Source organism: Clinocottus analis, unplaced genomic scaffold (genome assembly GCF_023055335.1).
Source record: "Clinocottus analis isolate CAN_PGR_092001 unplaced genomic scaffold, fCliAna1.0.p SCAF_5, whole genome shotgun sequence".
Lineage (NCBI taxonomy): Eukaryota > Metazoa > Chordata > Actinopteri > Perciformes > Cottidae > Clinocottus > Clinocottus analis.
The window spans coordinates 8,313,926-8,330,546 of record NW_027176207.1 but is presented as its reverse complement, the minus strand read 5'-3'; the positions used below and the strand labels follow the sequence as shown (position 1 = coordinate 8,330,546).

The following is a 16,621-nucleotide window of genomic DNA, read 5'->3' as shown; positions in this document are numbered from 1 at the left end:
TGTCTGCCTGACACCTACTTATCATATGTATATATATATATATATATATATATATATATATATATATATATATATATATATATATATATATATATATATATATTGTATTAGCCAAACCATAAACATGCAGTAGAAAGACGTTCATATGAGTCGTTTATGAGGTCACTGACAAATGGATGATCTTAATGATAAGGAAATAATATTTTTTTTAAATTGCTGTGGAATTAGGTCACAAATAAAATGTGACCAGTTTTACGACTAGAAATTGTGCGTTTCCCTTCAGTTTGGTTCATTGCAGCTTCTTCTCAGCAGAGTAATGTGTTAGAAAAACCATTAAGCCCACAAGCAGAGTTTGTTTTCTGTGTGCTCATTTGAACCATTAATCCTGAGCACATCTTAACTTTCTGTTCCTTGCTGAGATCTTTGTGTGTAAAGGCTTCGGCCCTATGCGTAATGATCTTCATTATTGCCGGCCTTATGAGTTTTTCTCTGACCTTCACTGCAGATCTATCTTCATTTCCTCTGACGCAAGGGAACATTTTTTTTTTTGTGATAGCACCAAACATTTTCATCAATTAAAAGCAGTTAGCTTTTCTCTGCCCTTCACATTGACACACAGGTTTCTTCAAAAGTTCTCAAATTGCCTCCATATTAGATTCAAGTTATTGAATCAGATAATGGCGGTCACTCGGTGTCACGTCAGGCCAACCCGACCATAATCTCTTTACTGAGGCGGATTAGTGCGAGTGGTGGCCTTGTAGGCAACATCTGTCAGAGGAGTCTCTCCCCAGATGCTTGATAGCAGCAAGACGTGCATGTGTCTCTCCAGCACGATTCCTTATACAAGCTGTGACATCAACACATGCTTTAATGTAATATCACCTCTCAGTGTAAGTAGGACACACTGTCCCATAACAGCAACAACAATGAGCCTACTATAAATAGCCTACCCTCCTAGCTTGAGGGGAGATCTCTCACAAAGGCAGCGAACACAACCGAGATCACTCAAGCATCAGGAAGCAACCATCCTGAACAGGAATTTTTTTTATACCAGTGTTTAGGATTTTACCTCATGAACACTATAACCAGCTAAATCAAATTATTTTTATAGCTGCATTTCGGCTCTTTACCCAGTGCATTATGAGTGAATTTGTATGCAGATAGCTATCATTCATGTTGTGCTAATTACTTTTGTCAAGGTAGTTCCACTTGAAGAGGGCTTTATTTGTTGATAAATATGCTGTGGGGTTCTTTGCTCCCCTCTCACAGCCTTTGGAAGTTTCAGTGTGCTCATCCCTTTACTAAAGTAAAGACAGAGCGATAAACACCTTTAAGGCTTCTCATCAATAATAGAAGCACAGTTGTTTTTATAATCGCCGCCAGAGGACCTCCAGCCTCCTCCTTCACAGTTGACAGACAATGCACAAGAGTCAGAGAGAGAAAAAAGAGAGCTTGTGGGAATTGAGCCATGTAGTCTGAGTCTTCCTGTCTAGGACAGTGAAGGGAAATGGGAGAATTGCTGAACACCCAAAGGTGCACCGGAGTTCCACACCCAGCAAGTCAGAGAGTAAAACAAAAGGCGGCATTAGGGATGAGCGCTGTGCTGATGTTATTTGTGAATTTCAGTTTTGTATGCTGCTTTGCGTGGGTATTGGTTTTAAAGGCCATGACATATGAAATGGTTTCTGTCGCATCAATATTTTCTCTGAGGGAGTGATTTTTTTATTTGTGTTTTAGTCCCAAATATTCAGTACATTTAAACAAAGACTAAGCGCTTACAGCCATGCTAGCAGATGTGTGAAGGTGATACTTCACATAAATTATTAATATCATCATATTTACTATGTTCACCATCCTAGTTTAGCCTGTTAGCAGGCATTTGCTAATTAGCAGTAAACACAAAGTACAGCTGAGGCTGATGGGACTGTCAATAGTTTTTCAGGTATTTGTTTCTCATGTTCACGCAGCACCAATAGTTGAACATTTAAATTGCTCAACACTTCAATTTATGACCAAAGTCCTTAGAAAATTGTCGCTCATGGGCCTTACGTCCATGCAAATTCACTCCATGCTATACTAGGAATGTGGTGGCGGGAGAGGAAAGACGAGACCAACTAAGTCCTTAGGATTTTTTATTTACATATCCCCTGAAAAGCATGAATGCTTCTGCAAATCCAACCTATTTTAACCAACTTACCTCAAAATCTACAAAACCACCCTGAAAATAAAAAGGTCTGAAACGAGAGTCTGTGGAGCAGCGGTCAGATCCTGTTTGGAGAGGGCCAGTCTGACGCTATGATTGGCCAGTCTGCGTTCCATGGGCAGGACTTAGCAAAAGGTCAATTTCCCAGAAATAAACCACAACAGCAAGGCAACTATCAGGGCTCAGACCTTCATTTTATTTTTCTTTACTTCCATTATCAACAAGAAAACATGGCTTCTGAAAAAAGAGAAACAGGTTTTTGTAGAATCTTCTTTGTAGTGCTGGCATCCAAAGGAGACCCTAGAGAAGTTTGAGTTTAAAGCAACCAAAAATGAAAAACAACATCAAACAGGCGGAAGCAGGAGAGTTGGCCAGTGTGCAACTGCAACAAGGATAGTAAGGACGTTACAACTTCACACACATTTTTATTTTGTTGAAATTGGCATGCAATCAGAAGACTGTGCTCAGAAGTGTGTAGCTGATGGCTGCTGGAAGCGGAGGAACCATCTGACTGCACACAGTCCCAGGAAGACTCGCAAAACAAGACATTTAAAAATCATAATTTAGGCACTTGAATTGTACTGAATCCATTCAATAAAGAATTAAGGTAATGGGTTTTTTTTTATGTCGAAACAATTACAATATGAATACTTGGAACTAAAAAAGACTATAAAGGAGAACAATGTTTGTCGTGTGTATAATTTGAAGCCAAAAGATAAAACTACTTTCCATTCAAAGAATTTGAGGTCACGATTGGTGAACAACAAAGCTCTTAGAGCAATTTTTTGACTTATGCACCCATGTCCTTCCTCTGCTATATTGTCTTTCTTCAATGCCATACTTTGACGGTTAAATCCTTCCTCACATTATTTCCTTATTCAAGTAGCGTTACAATAATTAGCGGACTGGTGAAACGGGACAGTCATCAACCTTAGGATGTCTGTTTCAGTTAGAAGGTAGATGACAAATCACTGTGACAAAGAGACGCCTCCATCAGTGGGAATAGAGTCAAATCCTCTTGAAGGCACTTGGGCAGACATCCAGCTCTGCACCGGACTGTGGCTCCCGTCTGCTTAATTAGTGTTGAGTCCTGACGGAATATTATAGGCTGATCTCCCCCCAGCTCGGCCTGGCTCAAGCTTGCTTAAAATGGCACAGACCTGCTCAACCAGGCAGACGGTCAGGAGGTGCTCTGATGATGGACAAATAGCCATAATGGAGACCTGAGAAAACTGCTCTCTGTTTGTCCCTCCCATCCTCCTGTCTCCACCACTGCATTAGTTTATGACCTCATATTTCTGATTACATCCTCCACAAAGACGTGCATGCTAATGCCTAGATGTAACAGGATTCTGTGTTTTCTTTTTGTCTGTTAGCTATTCGCTGTTTATAGGATTGTATGCTGGGTCTTTACATTTAACTGCAGAGTTCAGGACTCGGACATAGTTTGAAGAGTGGATACAAATTGAAGATTGATACCACTTTCAAATCCGTCTGTTCGATAAGAAGTTATAGCTAACAGTCAGTTAGCTTAGCTTCAATACGTGTTTTTTTAACTAAAGCTTGGTTTGTCCTTTAGGGTTAATAAAAGTGCTGAATGTACTGTATTTCCTTTCTCGAAAAACATTTGCAGAGTTGATTTTTTTGTTCAATATTTTGAAACCTGCATTGTTTACATTTGTATTTGCTAGCTTGAAGTTTTCTTCTTCTTTACCATTACCGTAGCTGCCTCATTGCACCGGTTCTTGATACTTTATATGCACCAACTGTCAATCAAGGGAAGAGCAAAAAACCATGCAGGAATGTACATCACGTCTCTAACATAAATATTTGTCATATTAGGGACACGTCAGGTTTTGGGCACACTAATTGCCCATCATAAAGAGCCATCACTATTTTGTCAGGTATTCATTTCATTCAGACTCCTTCGTAGGACTCATCACACATCCACTTCAGCACTGCTGCAAGATCAGAACATTTGATGTAGAAAAGAGATGACAGGGCATGGCATTTCGACTCTCCTTTCCATTCAATGGGTATTCAAACTGTAGGAGCCAGTCAGTGCAATCAGTGCTGCAGGTTCCTTCTTTGCTCAAAGGCCTCGGGTCTTCTTTTCCCCCGAGCTGTTTGAAGAAGCTGTTTTGTGAGAAATGGATTTTGACAGAGAGTAAGATATTAGTCCTGTGACAATAAAAGTGAAGCTCTTTCAGTGACGGTAGTGCCTGACCTCATCCAGGTTCTTCTTGTTTCTCAGACTCACAAAAAGCGATTATCCCAGGGGACCATGAAACTGGAGCATCAGGATCCTAAAAATATTTGTTATGCCCAGATGCTTTTTTTCCAGAACAGCACTGCCAACAGAGGGATGGAGCAAATCCCACAGCAAATAGAATACAATATTCCTTTACAAGAACATGTGTACTGCTAAGGTAGTAGCAGAGAAAATGCTCTAGTTATGTAGCTGGTTTATGTTTTTATAGGTAATCATATATTTCTGATTTTGAACTTCAGAGGGTTTACTTGATGTATATTTGTAGAAAATATTGTATCAGTATGCTTTTTGAGATGTCAAATTTGCATAAATAAATAAATGTGTTTGTTTTTCAAAGCTTTTGTTGGCTAGGAATTTATACATTTCATTTTGGTTTAATCGGTAACAATAAACAATGTTTTTTTTTGTCAATCAGAGCTTCAAATTGTTAGTATGGTGTTGGTTTCCTAAATATAAACACGATCAAACCAGATATGTCAACATCAGAATACATGTCAGTCTCCTTGCTCGTAACCAGCCAGAAGACTATCAATGCAGCTGTCAGAGGGGTTTTCTTTTTTCATAAAAGTCAAAACAGTTTTAGGTCAAGAAACACAAAAGCCAAGTGGTAAACCACATCACAGCTTTACATTATGATTCATTAAATATATAAAATTGAAATCATGGCTGCAGAAGCTTGTAGCCAAGCTGTATAAAACAAGAAACACATGTGTTTATAACCTTCCTTGTATTCAATACAACCTTCACTGCTCCTGTTAGACAGACAAATAAAGAAGAAACTCACACATTGTAGTTTGACTTCATGTGCCTTGTAGCTACAGCAATACATGTTTGCAGTTGATTATTTTCTAACAGCTATGTGCTTTCAGTCAGAAACAGCAGCTGAGGTGTCAGTTCTGGATGCTCATATAGATGTGTGAAGCTTGTGCTTTCTGCCTGAGTGTGCTGGTAACAAACGGGAGTTGTAGCCAGTCACTCCAGGCACTGCAGCTTCATTAAGTGCTCGCTGTGTTGCTACACTTGGGTCACTGCAGCTCCCTCTCACACGGATGGCAAATGAAACGCTTTTCAAGACAATTTGGATGACAATAAGCAGAAAAGGCTTCTAGGAATTTGTTGGGGGGGCTTATGAGGAAAATGCAGGCTGTGGGGGGCTTTCAGAGTCAGTGGGAAGAGGTGGAAAATGTCGAACACAATGAAATCATTTAGCATTTCCGAGGAAGGTAATTGGATTTATTGTTGAAATTTGTCAGAGTGTATAAGCCGGTCGGAGGGCCGACCTTGGAGCAAGGACGTTCCCTCTCCAGAGACAATTACAAGACAGTAAGCAGAGGAGTTTAAAGTGCACAGGTGTAAATGAAAGAACAGGTGTGAGAGTGCATGCACTGAATAAGAAGCTGGGCCGTTAACACATCATTGTGCGCCAGGCCTAAATCAAAACTATGGAAATAGCACTACAGATATACCACAGGGATGCGTGTTCTTGTTGCAATGCTGTTGTAAAATGTCTCATCAGTATTCAAGTGCTCTATAAATTCTCTCCAACATGATATCCCTATCACTCTGGACATTTAACATTTAGCTGATTTCACTGCCTGAGCACACTTATATCAAAACTGTGGGGGAGTGTAGAAAGTGAAAAGACAGGGAGGGAAGAAAAAGCAACTATCCACCCCCACAGTTTCTTTTTTGAAGCTTCGTAATATCTACGATGCAGAATCAGAATTGAGGGAGATGTGGAGAGATAAATCAAGTGTGTGTGTGAAAGAGTGAGAGAAAGAGAAAATGGGAGTGAGAGAGAGGGTGGGTTTGGCTGGTAAAGAAGTTTAAAGAAATTAGCGAATGCTGCTCTCTCTGTGTCTGCTCGCTTAGACAGGTGGTGTACAACGTTTTGGGTTTAATTAAGTCTCGTGTGCGACTGAGACGGGTGGAGCATAAAGCGGCAGACTGTAGAGCACAGGCAACTGCAGAAAGAGAGAGAGAGAGAGAGAGAGAGAGAAAGGGAGAGAGAGAAAGGGAGAGAGGGAGGTTTGCCAGAGCCTTGACCTTATTTTACATGTTGAAGTTAATGGAAAGGAACAAGTGCTGTCATCACAGTTTGTCCCCTATCTGTGCGTGTCTCACGCAAACACACACACACATGTACAAATGTGGTCACACGCTCCCTCTCGCCCCTGCAAATGTTGCTCTAAAATGTCTTTCTTTCTTTTCTTTCTTCCGACTACTCTCTGTTATGAAATCAAAGGTCTTTGTCATTTTGGAATCTCAGCCCTCTGAATGTTCTCAGTATTATGCGATGTGGATGTGACTCATTGTGTGTCTCCTCCTGCGACTTGTAGGTGGTGACCTCCGGAAAAAACAGCAGAGGATACCATTATATCCTCGCAAACCTGGTGAGGACTTGCAACACGAAGCACTTCAACAAAGCTTAGAACAACGCATCTTGATGTGATGCAACGCAGTGCAAAGAAATGCAACACTCTGTAAATAGTCACATTTCTCAATATATAGTGATGGTAGACTACCAATTCAATGCAGTAATTAAGCAGAACTAACTAATGAGCCACTGATGGGTAAGCTAAAGCAGCTCTGGCTCTTAATGATTTCTCGTTCCACTACCAGCCACTTGTGTTCTTTGCTCACAGGGTTTTTCCAACATGAGCCTGGACAGGGTCTTTTCTGGTGGAGCCAACATCACAGGCTTCCAGATCATCAACCCGGACAGCCCCATCGTCCAGCAGTTCCTCCAGCGCTGGGAGCGCCTAGATGAAAGAGAATTTCCAGAAGCCAAAAACACTCCACTGAAGGTCAGTGAGGCATAGCTGCCGATGCTGCAGTAACATTTCATTAAATATCTTCAAAGACACTTTTTCTATCCTCCCAAGTTTTTAGGTAACTGCTGAATTCAGAGAAAAGATGTAATTCAAAACCATTTCAGTGAGACGTCGCTTAAATGACTTGTCACCTGCTTGCCCTTGAATAGCTGCATCTTTCACGCAATTTTTATGTCAATCACAGTGTGAGGCATTGATTTTGTTCTACTTTTTAGATGAGTGGCACTGCTCTCCGTGTACATGTACACCAAATACTGCTGCGGCGATGATAACCTTGCTTTGATAGTAGCACAGTCTGCATAATGTGCGTCACCGGGATTTCTTGTGACCTTTGTCTCAGTACACGTCAGCGCTGACCCACGATGCCATCCTCGTGATTGTGGAGGCCTTCCGGTACCTGCGGCGCCAGCGAGTGGACGTGTCTCGCAGGGGGAGTGCGGGAGACTGCCTCGCCAACCCCGCTGTGCCCTGGAGCCAAGGCATTGACATAGAGAGAGCCCTAAAAATGGTAAAATCGAGGGCTTTCACTGTCTCTTTAAACAGCTCTGCTTTTGATTGTTTCATTTAAAGTCTGCAGTTTATTCTTTGCTTCATATCGCTCTGCAGTCTAATCCGCTACTGATTCTATTGTTATGGTAAAATATATTTAATTCCATACAGCGTCTAAGAACTGTATTATTTCTTTAAATATCATCTCTTTGTCTCAGCAAAAAGTGAAAGCAATGTTTCCCTTCCCTTAAAGATCTGTCACTTCCACTAGTTTTATCAATTTTTCCAGCCTTGTTTCCCTTCACATTGATCGGATCACTTTGCCTGCCACAACTAACCAGAAGACGCGTGGAGTTTGCTCACATGTTGTAGGCTAATAACAAGTGCTATAACTATTTTCTTTGTCCATTGCAGGTCCAAGTACAAGGTATGACAGGAAACATTCAGTTCGACACATTTGGTCGACGATCTAATTACACAATTGATGTGTACGAGATGAAGTCAGGAGGCCCCAGGAAGGTGAGTGTGCACACAGACGGCAAAACATCTATCAGAATTTGATAATGTGTAATTAAATACAATTAACAGGATCAGCATATGACATATATATTAGCACTGTATGTTTTCATACCGACTAACAAATGCAGACAAGTTTCTAGCACCTCTTCGATGAGGATGTTTCTTTCTCTTGCAGTAATGGCAGCACACAAATAGAAGGGTTGGTTCTGATTAGGACTAAAGCTGCCAGTATCCAGTCTGAAAGCCAGCCCAAATTGTGTGATCTCGCATCCCCTCTGAGATTTGAATCTGGAAAAGATGCATGGAGAGTCAGTCGAGGCCCCAGAAGCTGAAACAATCAACATTACTAGTTTAAAAGATGACACGGCTTAAAACTCAGACACAAAATGTGATGCTTAAACCACTGACAGCCCAGCGAGTGGTGCATCTTGCCTGAATGAACTGTCCCTCGCCTGAAATTATATTAAGCAAATGCCTATGGAGTGGAGGCAGACAACAAGCAAATTGTAATATGTGGGCTTGCTTTGCAAGACTTGAAATAGCTGATATTTTGTGTATCCTCATGTGTATGTGTTTATTCAAATGTGTCTTTTTGAAGTTCAGTTTCCCTGAACGAAATTCACCAACACGGCCTTTAATCCACCATCACAGTACAACTGTTGCTTGAACCTCACTATAATGAAGCTGCGAGGCGGGTTACAGGTCCTGTGAAGCAGGCTTTAAAGCTTCAGTCCTTCCCGCAGTATTGCACCTTAAAGGTAGTTTATTTGTTACTGCAGCACAGAGATGTGCGCTGTAAACAGGGTGCCCTTTTTTTGTCATGTAGCCAATAAAAACATTTAATTTTCCACTATATTTGAAAACATATTAGCCTTAGACAGGCAGACAAGAGCGAACAACTGGGAGCCGTGGCACACATTAGCGTTCAGTGTGTCCACTTTGTCTACAAGCGTGTTTTTGTGCCTTGGCTCGGTAAACGAGCTCAGAAAACAACCAGGGGAGAAGGGCACTCAGTCAGAAAGGTAATTTAGCCATTTAGCTTGAGAGCTGTAACACTTGTCAATGTCTGTTAGTTTAGATGCTGAATCATTTGGTCCTTTTCTTCAATACCACTAACACAAGACTGTCTATCCTCTTATTAGCTTGTAAGCTCCAGTTACCACAGAAAGAGTCTTCCCAAACACATGCATCGACCTGCCTCTTTAGGGGATTGGAGGCAAAAAGGATGTTTCTGATATTTGTTCACAGTTTTCTTTCTATTTTTAATTATACAACTATTTACAATCAATTTGAAAATCAGACGGTTTTTCACAGCATATAAGGAATAATTTCAGTTGGATCTCCAGATACACTACACTCACATCATCCCTACGTGCTGTAATTGGACTTTGTATAATAGGACTAAGCCCTCTACTGTCCACATAGTTCAGGTCACATGGCAACATGCATCACAGCAGCCCGCACATCCAAACAGTGCAAGACAATCTGCAGTGACAACAGAGTGAGTATTGTTCATCATAGCTATCAGACGTGGGAGCCGCTGACTTCTCCTTGGCCGAATAAATCAGAGTGTAACAGAAATAAACATAATGCATCCACTGGAATCATCTCAGGTTCAGTAGACACAACCGGCCAGTGTTTGTTTTTGTGTTACGTTATACTGTGTGTGCTATGTGCAGTATTAATAGAACGGTAGAAGAACCCACTGCAATGGCGAGATAAGGCACATTTAGACTATTAGATTTGTCTTGCTGGTATTAATTTGATCAGTCTTCGAGGGCTAGTTAGTGCTGCTTTGGTGTTATGTAAGAGAACATTTTTCTGAGCCAGGAATAGCTTACGCCTACTCTGCTGAAGTGTAGCCCAGGTGAAGTGAAAAGCATCACTACAAGCTTTTTATAAAATCCTACATTCGGCCAAACTCACACTGTCTCCTGCTGTAGAGATAGAACCAATCAACTCACAAATACTTGGAGGCGCTACTAAAAAAAAAGTCTTTCTGCTTCTTGTAATAACTGTGAACCTCTGTTTCATTTTCAGATCGGCTACTGGAATGAGTACGAAAAGTTTGTTTATATTATGGATCAGCAGGTCACCAACGAGTCCTCTTCTGTGGAAAACCGAACAATTGTGGTCACTACTATTATGGTACACTCTCAAGCAGGTTTTAAGTGTTTCACCTAAAGATTTCTGCCACTCAAGGTCAAGGTGTCCATTGTTGCAATCTGTCCTGGGAGGGTAGAATTATTTCATTTTCAGTTGCTTTCCATCCACTCACTACATGTTGAAACAGTCGATTCACAAAGAGTGTTTCAACTGTATCCGTGTGGGTGTCAAAGCATTTTGGGTTTTTTTATATTACGGTGGGCTGTTGTAGTAGTGACATCACAATAACGGCTTTGGTAATGATAAATATAAAGATAGACACCATTGTATTCACATTCAGTGCATACGTAAGTAAACAAATTTCCCTCTCATTAAGTAAAGTGCCAGTGACGCCGGGGTTCACCAGCTGTGTCTCACTGGAGACATGAAATGATCTGCACACAAGGAGGACATAAACAACCAACGGCTGCAACCTTTGACTGTTTATCTCTTTGTTCAAATTTACTTTGGCACTGAATTATAATGTATATATTGTAGGCATCTCTTAAACCAGTGCTCCCAGTGTAGCAAGCTCAGGGTTAGACACGGTGCTAGTTCCTGTACAGACTGTTGTCACAGTGTAGTCATCATCAGCCCTTTTTAAATGTAAGATAAGGTGCTCCTTATCTTACATTTAAAACCACGGCCTCTCGTTCCTTCTGACTTTGCCTATTGTGTTTTCATCTTAGACAAATTCAGAATGTAATAGCCATACATTCTCATTTCAATGTGTAGTGACTCATTATCCTCATGACCAGACAGGTAACACAACTGTGAGGAAGAGGAAACAGAAGAGTAGTGTCATTGCATTATTTTCTCACTGCCAAGCATGCCTTTGATTTGAATAAAGACCACTATTATTTGTGATCACAGTCATGTCACTAACTTCATGTTGCTTTTCTTACATTCCATAACTTAAAGTTAAATGCCATATTCAATGAAAGGCCATCCTATTATTATAGGTGGGACTCTTTCATTTAGTTTTTTTGTGACATTGTACATGACTGCAGAATGGAAGGGAATGTAAAGAGGGACTAGTTCATACAACAAAGGAGTGAAACTGCGGGATACTGTGGAGGAATCAAGTATCAGTCTCCTCTGCAGATGACTTTGGTTGTTAGTGAAATAACCTTTGAAAGGCTGAGTAAGGCAAAGACAGTCTCCATTGCTGAATATCCTCAAGGTGACATTAGTTTGAGTTTCCATTTTTGAGGAACTACATGATATTTTATTGAAATCGAAGGCACAGAGGTGATGTGGGATAGTCAAACGATATAATCAAGACAACAAGCAGATTATTTTATTGTCATGATAGAAACGAATAAAACAACCGGTATGACTTTTTATTTGGTCATACAACTACTCTTCTGACGTGGCTCACGTTTTTTGAGCTTGATAGTTGTCCGATGTGTAAATTGATATCCATATTTGGGATGTATCTCTCTGAGCTGTCACTGACGATTACTTCATGAACTGGAAAAGTGCTCCATTCACCTTGTCCTGCTCCCCGTGCCACGCTGACGCAAAGCACATGCAACCTCCACCTGTCATCCATTGTCACACATTTAGATTGCGGATGAGGTTAGCATGAAGATCTGACATCCTGCTTTGCCTCCTTTATACATGTTAGATGCTTTGCTCCTCCCGCTGGCCCGTTGGGCCTCTTGACTCCAGCAGCGGCCCCAAATAGCAAGCCTGCAACTGATGCTGCGTAGATCCTTCTAAACAAAGCTTTGTTTGGCTTTAAATGTCCCCCATATCTGTTTGTCTGTCCCCCCAGCATGTTTGCATGCTTTCAGTACCAATTGTGTCACAGCCTTGTGTGACCCATGAGTTCTAGCCACTGTGGATGTGTGTGTTTCTTTAACATTTTGTCTAATTAACAGGAAGCTCCGTATGTGATGTACAAGAAAAATCATATGCAGATGGATGGGAATGACAGATATGAAGGCTACTGTGTCGATTTAGCTTCTGAAATTGCAAAACATGTGGGAATAAGATATAAGCTGTCAGTAGTCCCGGATGGGAAGTACGGCGCCAGAGATCCGGAGACCAAGACGTGGAACGGGATGGTGGGTGAACTGGTTTATGGGGTAAGTCTCAGTCCTCCTGTGTAGCTCATAAGGGGGAGGAGGTTAACTGTTCATCTTTTATCGTTTCTTGCTACTGTTTGATTAAGATTATTGTAAAGCATAGTAAATAATATTAAGTATCCTCCACATTTACCATAAGAAAGGTTTTTATGAAACTCACTCTACCCATTTGTTGTCCAAAAAAACCAATGATGCAAGATTATATTGAATATTACCATGTAAATGTACTATCAATCAAAGTGGGCTGAGTGGGTTTTGGAAAACCCTTCTTCAACTAAAATTGCCTGAGCAGTTTTTTTTGTCATGCATCTCACTCACACTTAAACTAGCTTTAACAAGACAATTTGCATCTTTTATGAGAGCTCAGCTTCTGAATGAATAATGTTAAAGGATCTCACCCAGAAGACTGGAATCAAAACAAAAATCTGCACACAAACAGTGCCGTGATTCAGTGCAGGCTGCTTTGTTTAAAACCTGTAGTGTCTACTATTGTGGCTCTTTTACAGAAGGCTCTGCTCTTCTGTAGCCCTCTTAATATTGATATATTTTGATGTCCAGTTACAATACCGCCAAGCATCTCAATGCAAACTTTTGTCACCGCAGTGAGATACTAATTGACGAATCTGTCAGGCGATTTGCAAAGGATCTGATGGAGGTGAATTTAACAGGCCGATTCACATTTCATGAACTGCTTACATAAGCTCCTCCACCTCTGTCTTCCAACCCTCTGTTTGATTCATGGAGGAGATTTGGACTGAGACAAAGACATTAGCCAACACAAGTGCTGAGTGACTCATTTTAAAATGGCAGATATCCCTCTCTCAGGCCTTATCACAGGTCTATTCCGTATATTCTAAGCTGTCGCATTTGACTGTGTAGAATCTCTTCACTCCATGAATTCATTTAAAGGATGAGTGCCTGGACACATATATATGTGATTAGAAGACGGTGTGACTTATATATAGTCATCTTTATTGCATTGCCTTTGAGTTTATCAGTGTTTCTTATATTAAGTCAATATGTAAACCTTTGGTTGCTTATTTGTTCTGTAAGACTAACTCCCGGTGTGCCTGTTCCCATTTTCACAGAGAGCTGACATAGCCGTGGCTCCTCTAACTATAACGTTGGTACGGGAAGAAGTGATAGACTTCTCTAAGCCCTTTATGAGCTTGGGCATCTCCATTATGATTAAGAAGCCTCAAAAGTCCAAACCCGGCGTGTTTTCCTTCCTGGACCCACTGGCCTATGAGATTTGGATGTGTATAGTTTTTGCCTATATCGGCGTGAGTGTGGTGCTCTTCCTGGTGAGCCGTTTCAGCCCTTACGAGTGGCATCTGGACGAAAATGATGAGGCCAAAGACCCTCAGAGCCCCCCAGACCCTCCAAACGACTTTGGGATTTTTAATAGCCTGTGGTTCTCCCTGGGTGCCTTCATGCAGCAAGGATGCGATATCTCACCAAGGTTGGTTGTTGTATTCACTCTCCACCACCCCTCAGTTGTCTTTGTCATCTCTCTGCATTTTATAGTCCCATACACACATCTCCTTCCTGCCATGGTGCATATAGGTTATTTTGAGCGTTGACATTGCTGCTGTCCACCTACCCTCATGCTTCACTTCACTGCACTTTCCTCCCATTTCTTGGTTTGAGCAAACACACCTTTGTTTTAGAACTGCATGCCGGCAGTGATGCTTTGCATCCACAAAATAGCTTATATCCACCATGCTGAGGGCTGTAAAATGCACAGGGGTCATCATATTTCATTCAGAGTAGCTGCTCGAATTCCTCATGACTCTTGGAGGGCTACCGTGTTTTTGCTGCATGTCCCATTTTACGGTCATCTCATTGGTGCATATAATGCATTTTGCGGAGGGGAGGGGGGGGGGGCACCATTTACATTATGTATTTGTCTAATTTAATGGTCATCCCCTTTATTTGTTCATTTATCCATATCTTCATTCATCACTGTTGTGGTGTCCCTCACCTCTTTTTCAAGGATTTTTGCTTCCGTCATCATTTCATCTGAGACGCTGGAAGACCAAGGAGAGGTTCTTCATGGGTTCAAACTAGTCTGAAATCGGATGAGTGGTTAATGATTTGCTTCTGAAAAATGTGTTTTTAATAGTAATAACATTTTTTATTTATTTTGGTAAACAACACTTTCATTATAAGTATTCACTACGAAAAAAAACATCTGAAAGATAGCGACACAATATATATGTAAGTAAAAAACATGTAGTCACATAAAAAAATAATGATCTAATAACCTCATGAAAGCTAGTGAATGATCAGTGCATATGAATAAACTTTGACGATCTAAATTGTGGACTTAATTCCACCTACTCTATTGATTGCGAGTGATTGTTTGTGGCTACAACTCTGCCGCCCAACCATGTTTCAACCAACTCCTAACTATGGTCATTGATCTGAATATGATGCCATTCTGAATAATTACAAGCCATTTAGAGATAGGACTATAATACAAATATGATATAGCGATGACAGACCGTAGATTTTGATTGCTGAAGTACAAACAAATTATTGACAACCTGAAAAGCATCATAAGGGGAGAAAAATACATACATAAGCCACTAAAACACTATATTACAAGAACTTCAGACCAGTACACCTGCAATGCAGTGATGTGGTGCAAATACAGCCTCATTTTAAATGAGAAATGTGAGTTCATCCGAGAGCAGCACATTTAGTGAATTATATGTGATCGTGAAAATCTGGGATGGTACCAGAGAGAATAGTTAAATTTAAAAATATGAACCCAAGGTTGCTCTGCAAGGCACAGATTTAAAGTCGGAGCCTTTACGCTGATGGGAAAACTGTGAAGAATTGGTTAAGGAACAGTGAGCACGATGGGAGTATCGCTGTGACGGAGCACCCTGAAGTCAATGGCAGACGGAGTCTCACGGTGCTTGAACTTCAGATTTGTTCTGTCCTCTCTAGTCTAAATTTGTGATGGAGAGCGGTACATTTTACAACAAATACACTAAATGTTCAGACAAATGTCCGCATTAAAAACTGCCTGCAACTTTAAATCAACAGATACCTCAAATAAATTAAGGACCAGGACCTGCTTTATTTCAACAAAGACAAACAAAATGGACCCAATTCAGCAGAACTAACTGTGAGCCGGTGTTATCCCCCAGGAGTGTTTCCCTGCTCACCTGAATTATCTCCAAAACCTAATGTGGACACAGTTATATTGCGCTAATTAGGCATATTATTACATTCAAAGAAAGAATGAATCAATCATCATATATTGAGTTCATGATACTCTTAAATTCATTTATGCAAATAGCATGGAGCACCAGGGACATGCGGATAATATCACACTTTTTGTCACTTAATTAACCTCTCCAAAAAGTTTTAAAATCCTCAAATTAAGGAGGTAATCTGAGCTAAACTTCTCGTCTCACATCGTACCAAACACAGTAGACGCTTCCTCTCCCCTGGTTGGGCATTCTGCACTCATGTCTCTCTGTCTGCTCTGCTTCCTCCTCTCAGATCTCTCTCCGGCCGCATCGTCGGAGGAGTGTGGTGGTTTTTCACCCTCATCATCATCTCCTCCTACACGGCTAACCTGGCTGCCTTTCTCACGGTGGAGAGGATGGTTTCTCCAATCGAGGGCGCCGAGGACCTGGCCAAGCAGACAGAGATCGCCTATGGGACGTTAGACTCAGGCTCCACTAAGGAGTTCTTTAGGGTGAGTGCCTCGGCTGGCTGTCGTTCACGCTGTCGCTGCATCCTGCCAGCTGAAGACGTCCCAGCAGCTTTTCTGTGTGTTTTGATTTATTACCTGTCAGGTAATAAATCAAATAAATAATTAATGCTATAATTACTAGAATCTTTCCACTGATACAGCACTTCTAAAGTAGGCTAATATTACAACGACACTTGATTAATTCATTATAAAACAGTGGTGCACCATATTTTTTTTTAAACAAATTAAGTACCGCTAAAGGAGTAAACAGCTGATTTAAAACACATTGCTTATGAGCGAGTGTAGTCTGTGACTTCCGCAAAACTAAATTATGGTTTTAGGCTTATGCTT

General features: G+C 40.9%; 1 protein-coding gene across 1 annotated transcript in view; it reads left to right on the top strand.

The window, feature by feature from the left end:
* LOC137802623 (glutamate receptor 3-like) overlaps nucleotides 1-16,621 on the top strand; it is a 60,063-nt gene that overhangs the window by 29,304 nt on the left and 14,138 nt on the right. The window contains 8 exon segments of the mRNA XM_068600633.1: nucleotides 6,815-6,868; nucleotides 7,121-7,282; nucleotides 7,650-7,817; nucleotides 8,213-8,317; nucleotides 10,358-10,465; nucleotides 12,349-12,555; nucleotides 13,644-14,017; nucleotides 16,075-16,273. Of these exon segments, the coding sequence (XP_068456734.1) occupies nucleotides 6,815-6,868; nucleotides 7,121-7,282; nucleotides 7,650-7,817; nucleotides 8,213-8,317; nucleotides 10,358-10,465; nucleotides 12,349-12,555; nucleotides 13,644-14,017; nucleotides 16,075-16,273 (1,377 nt within the window).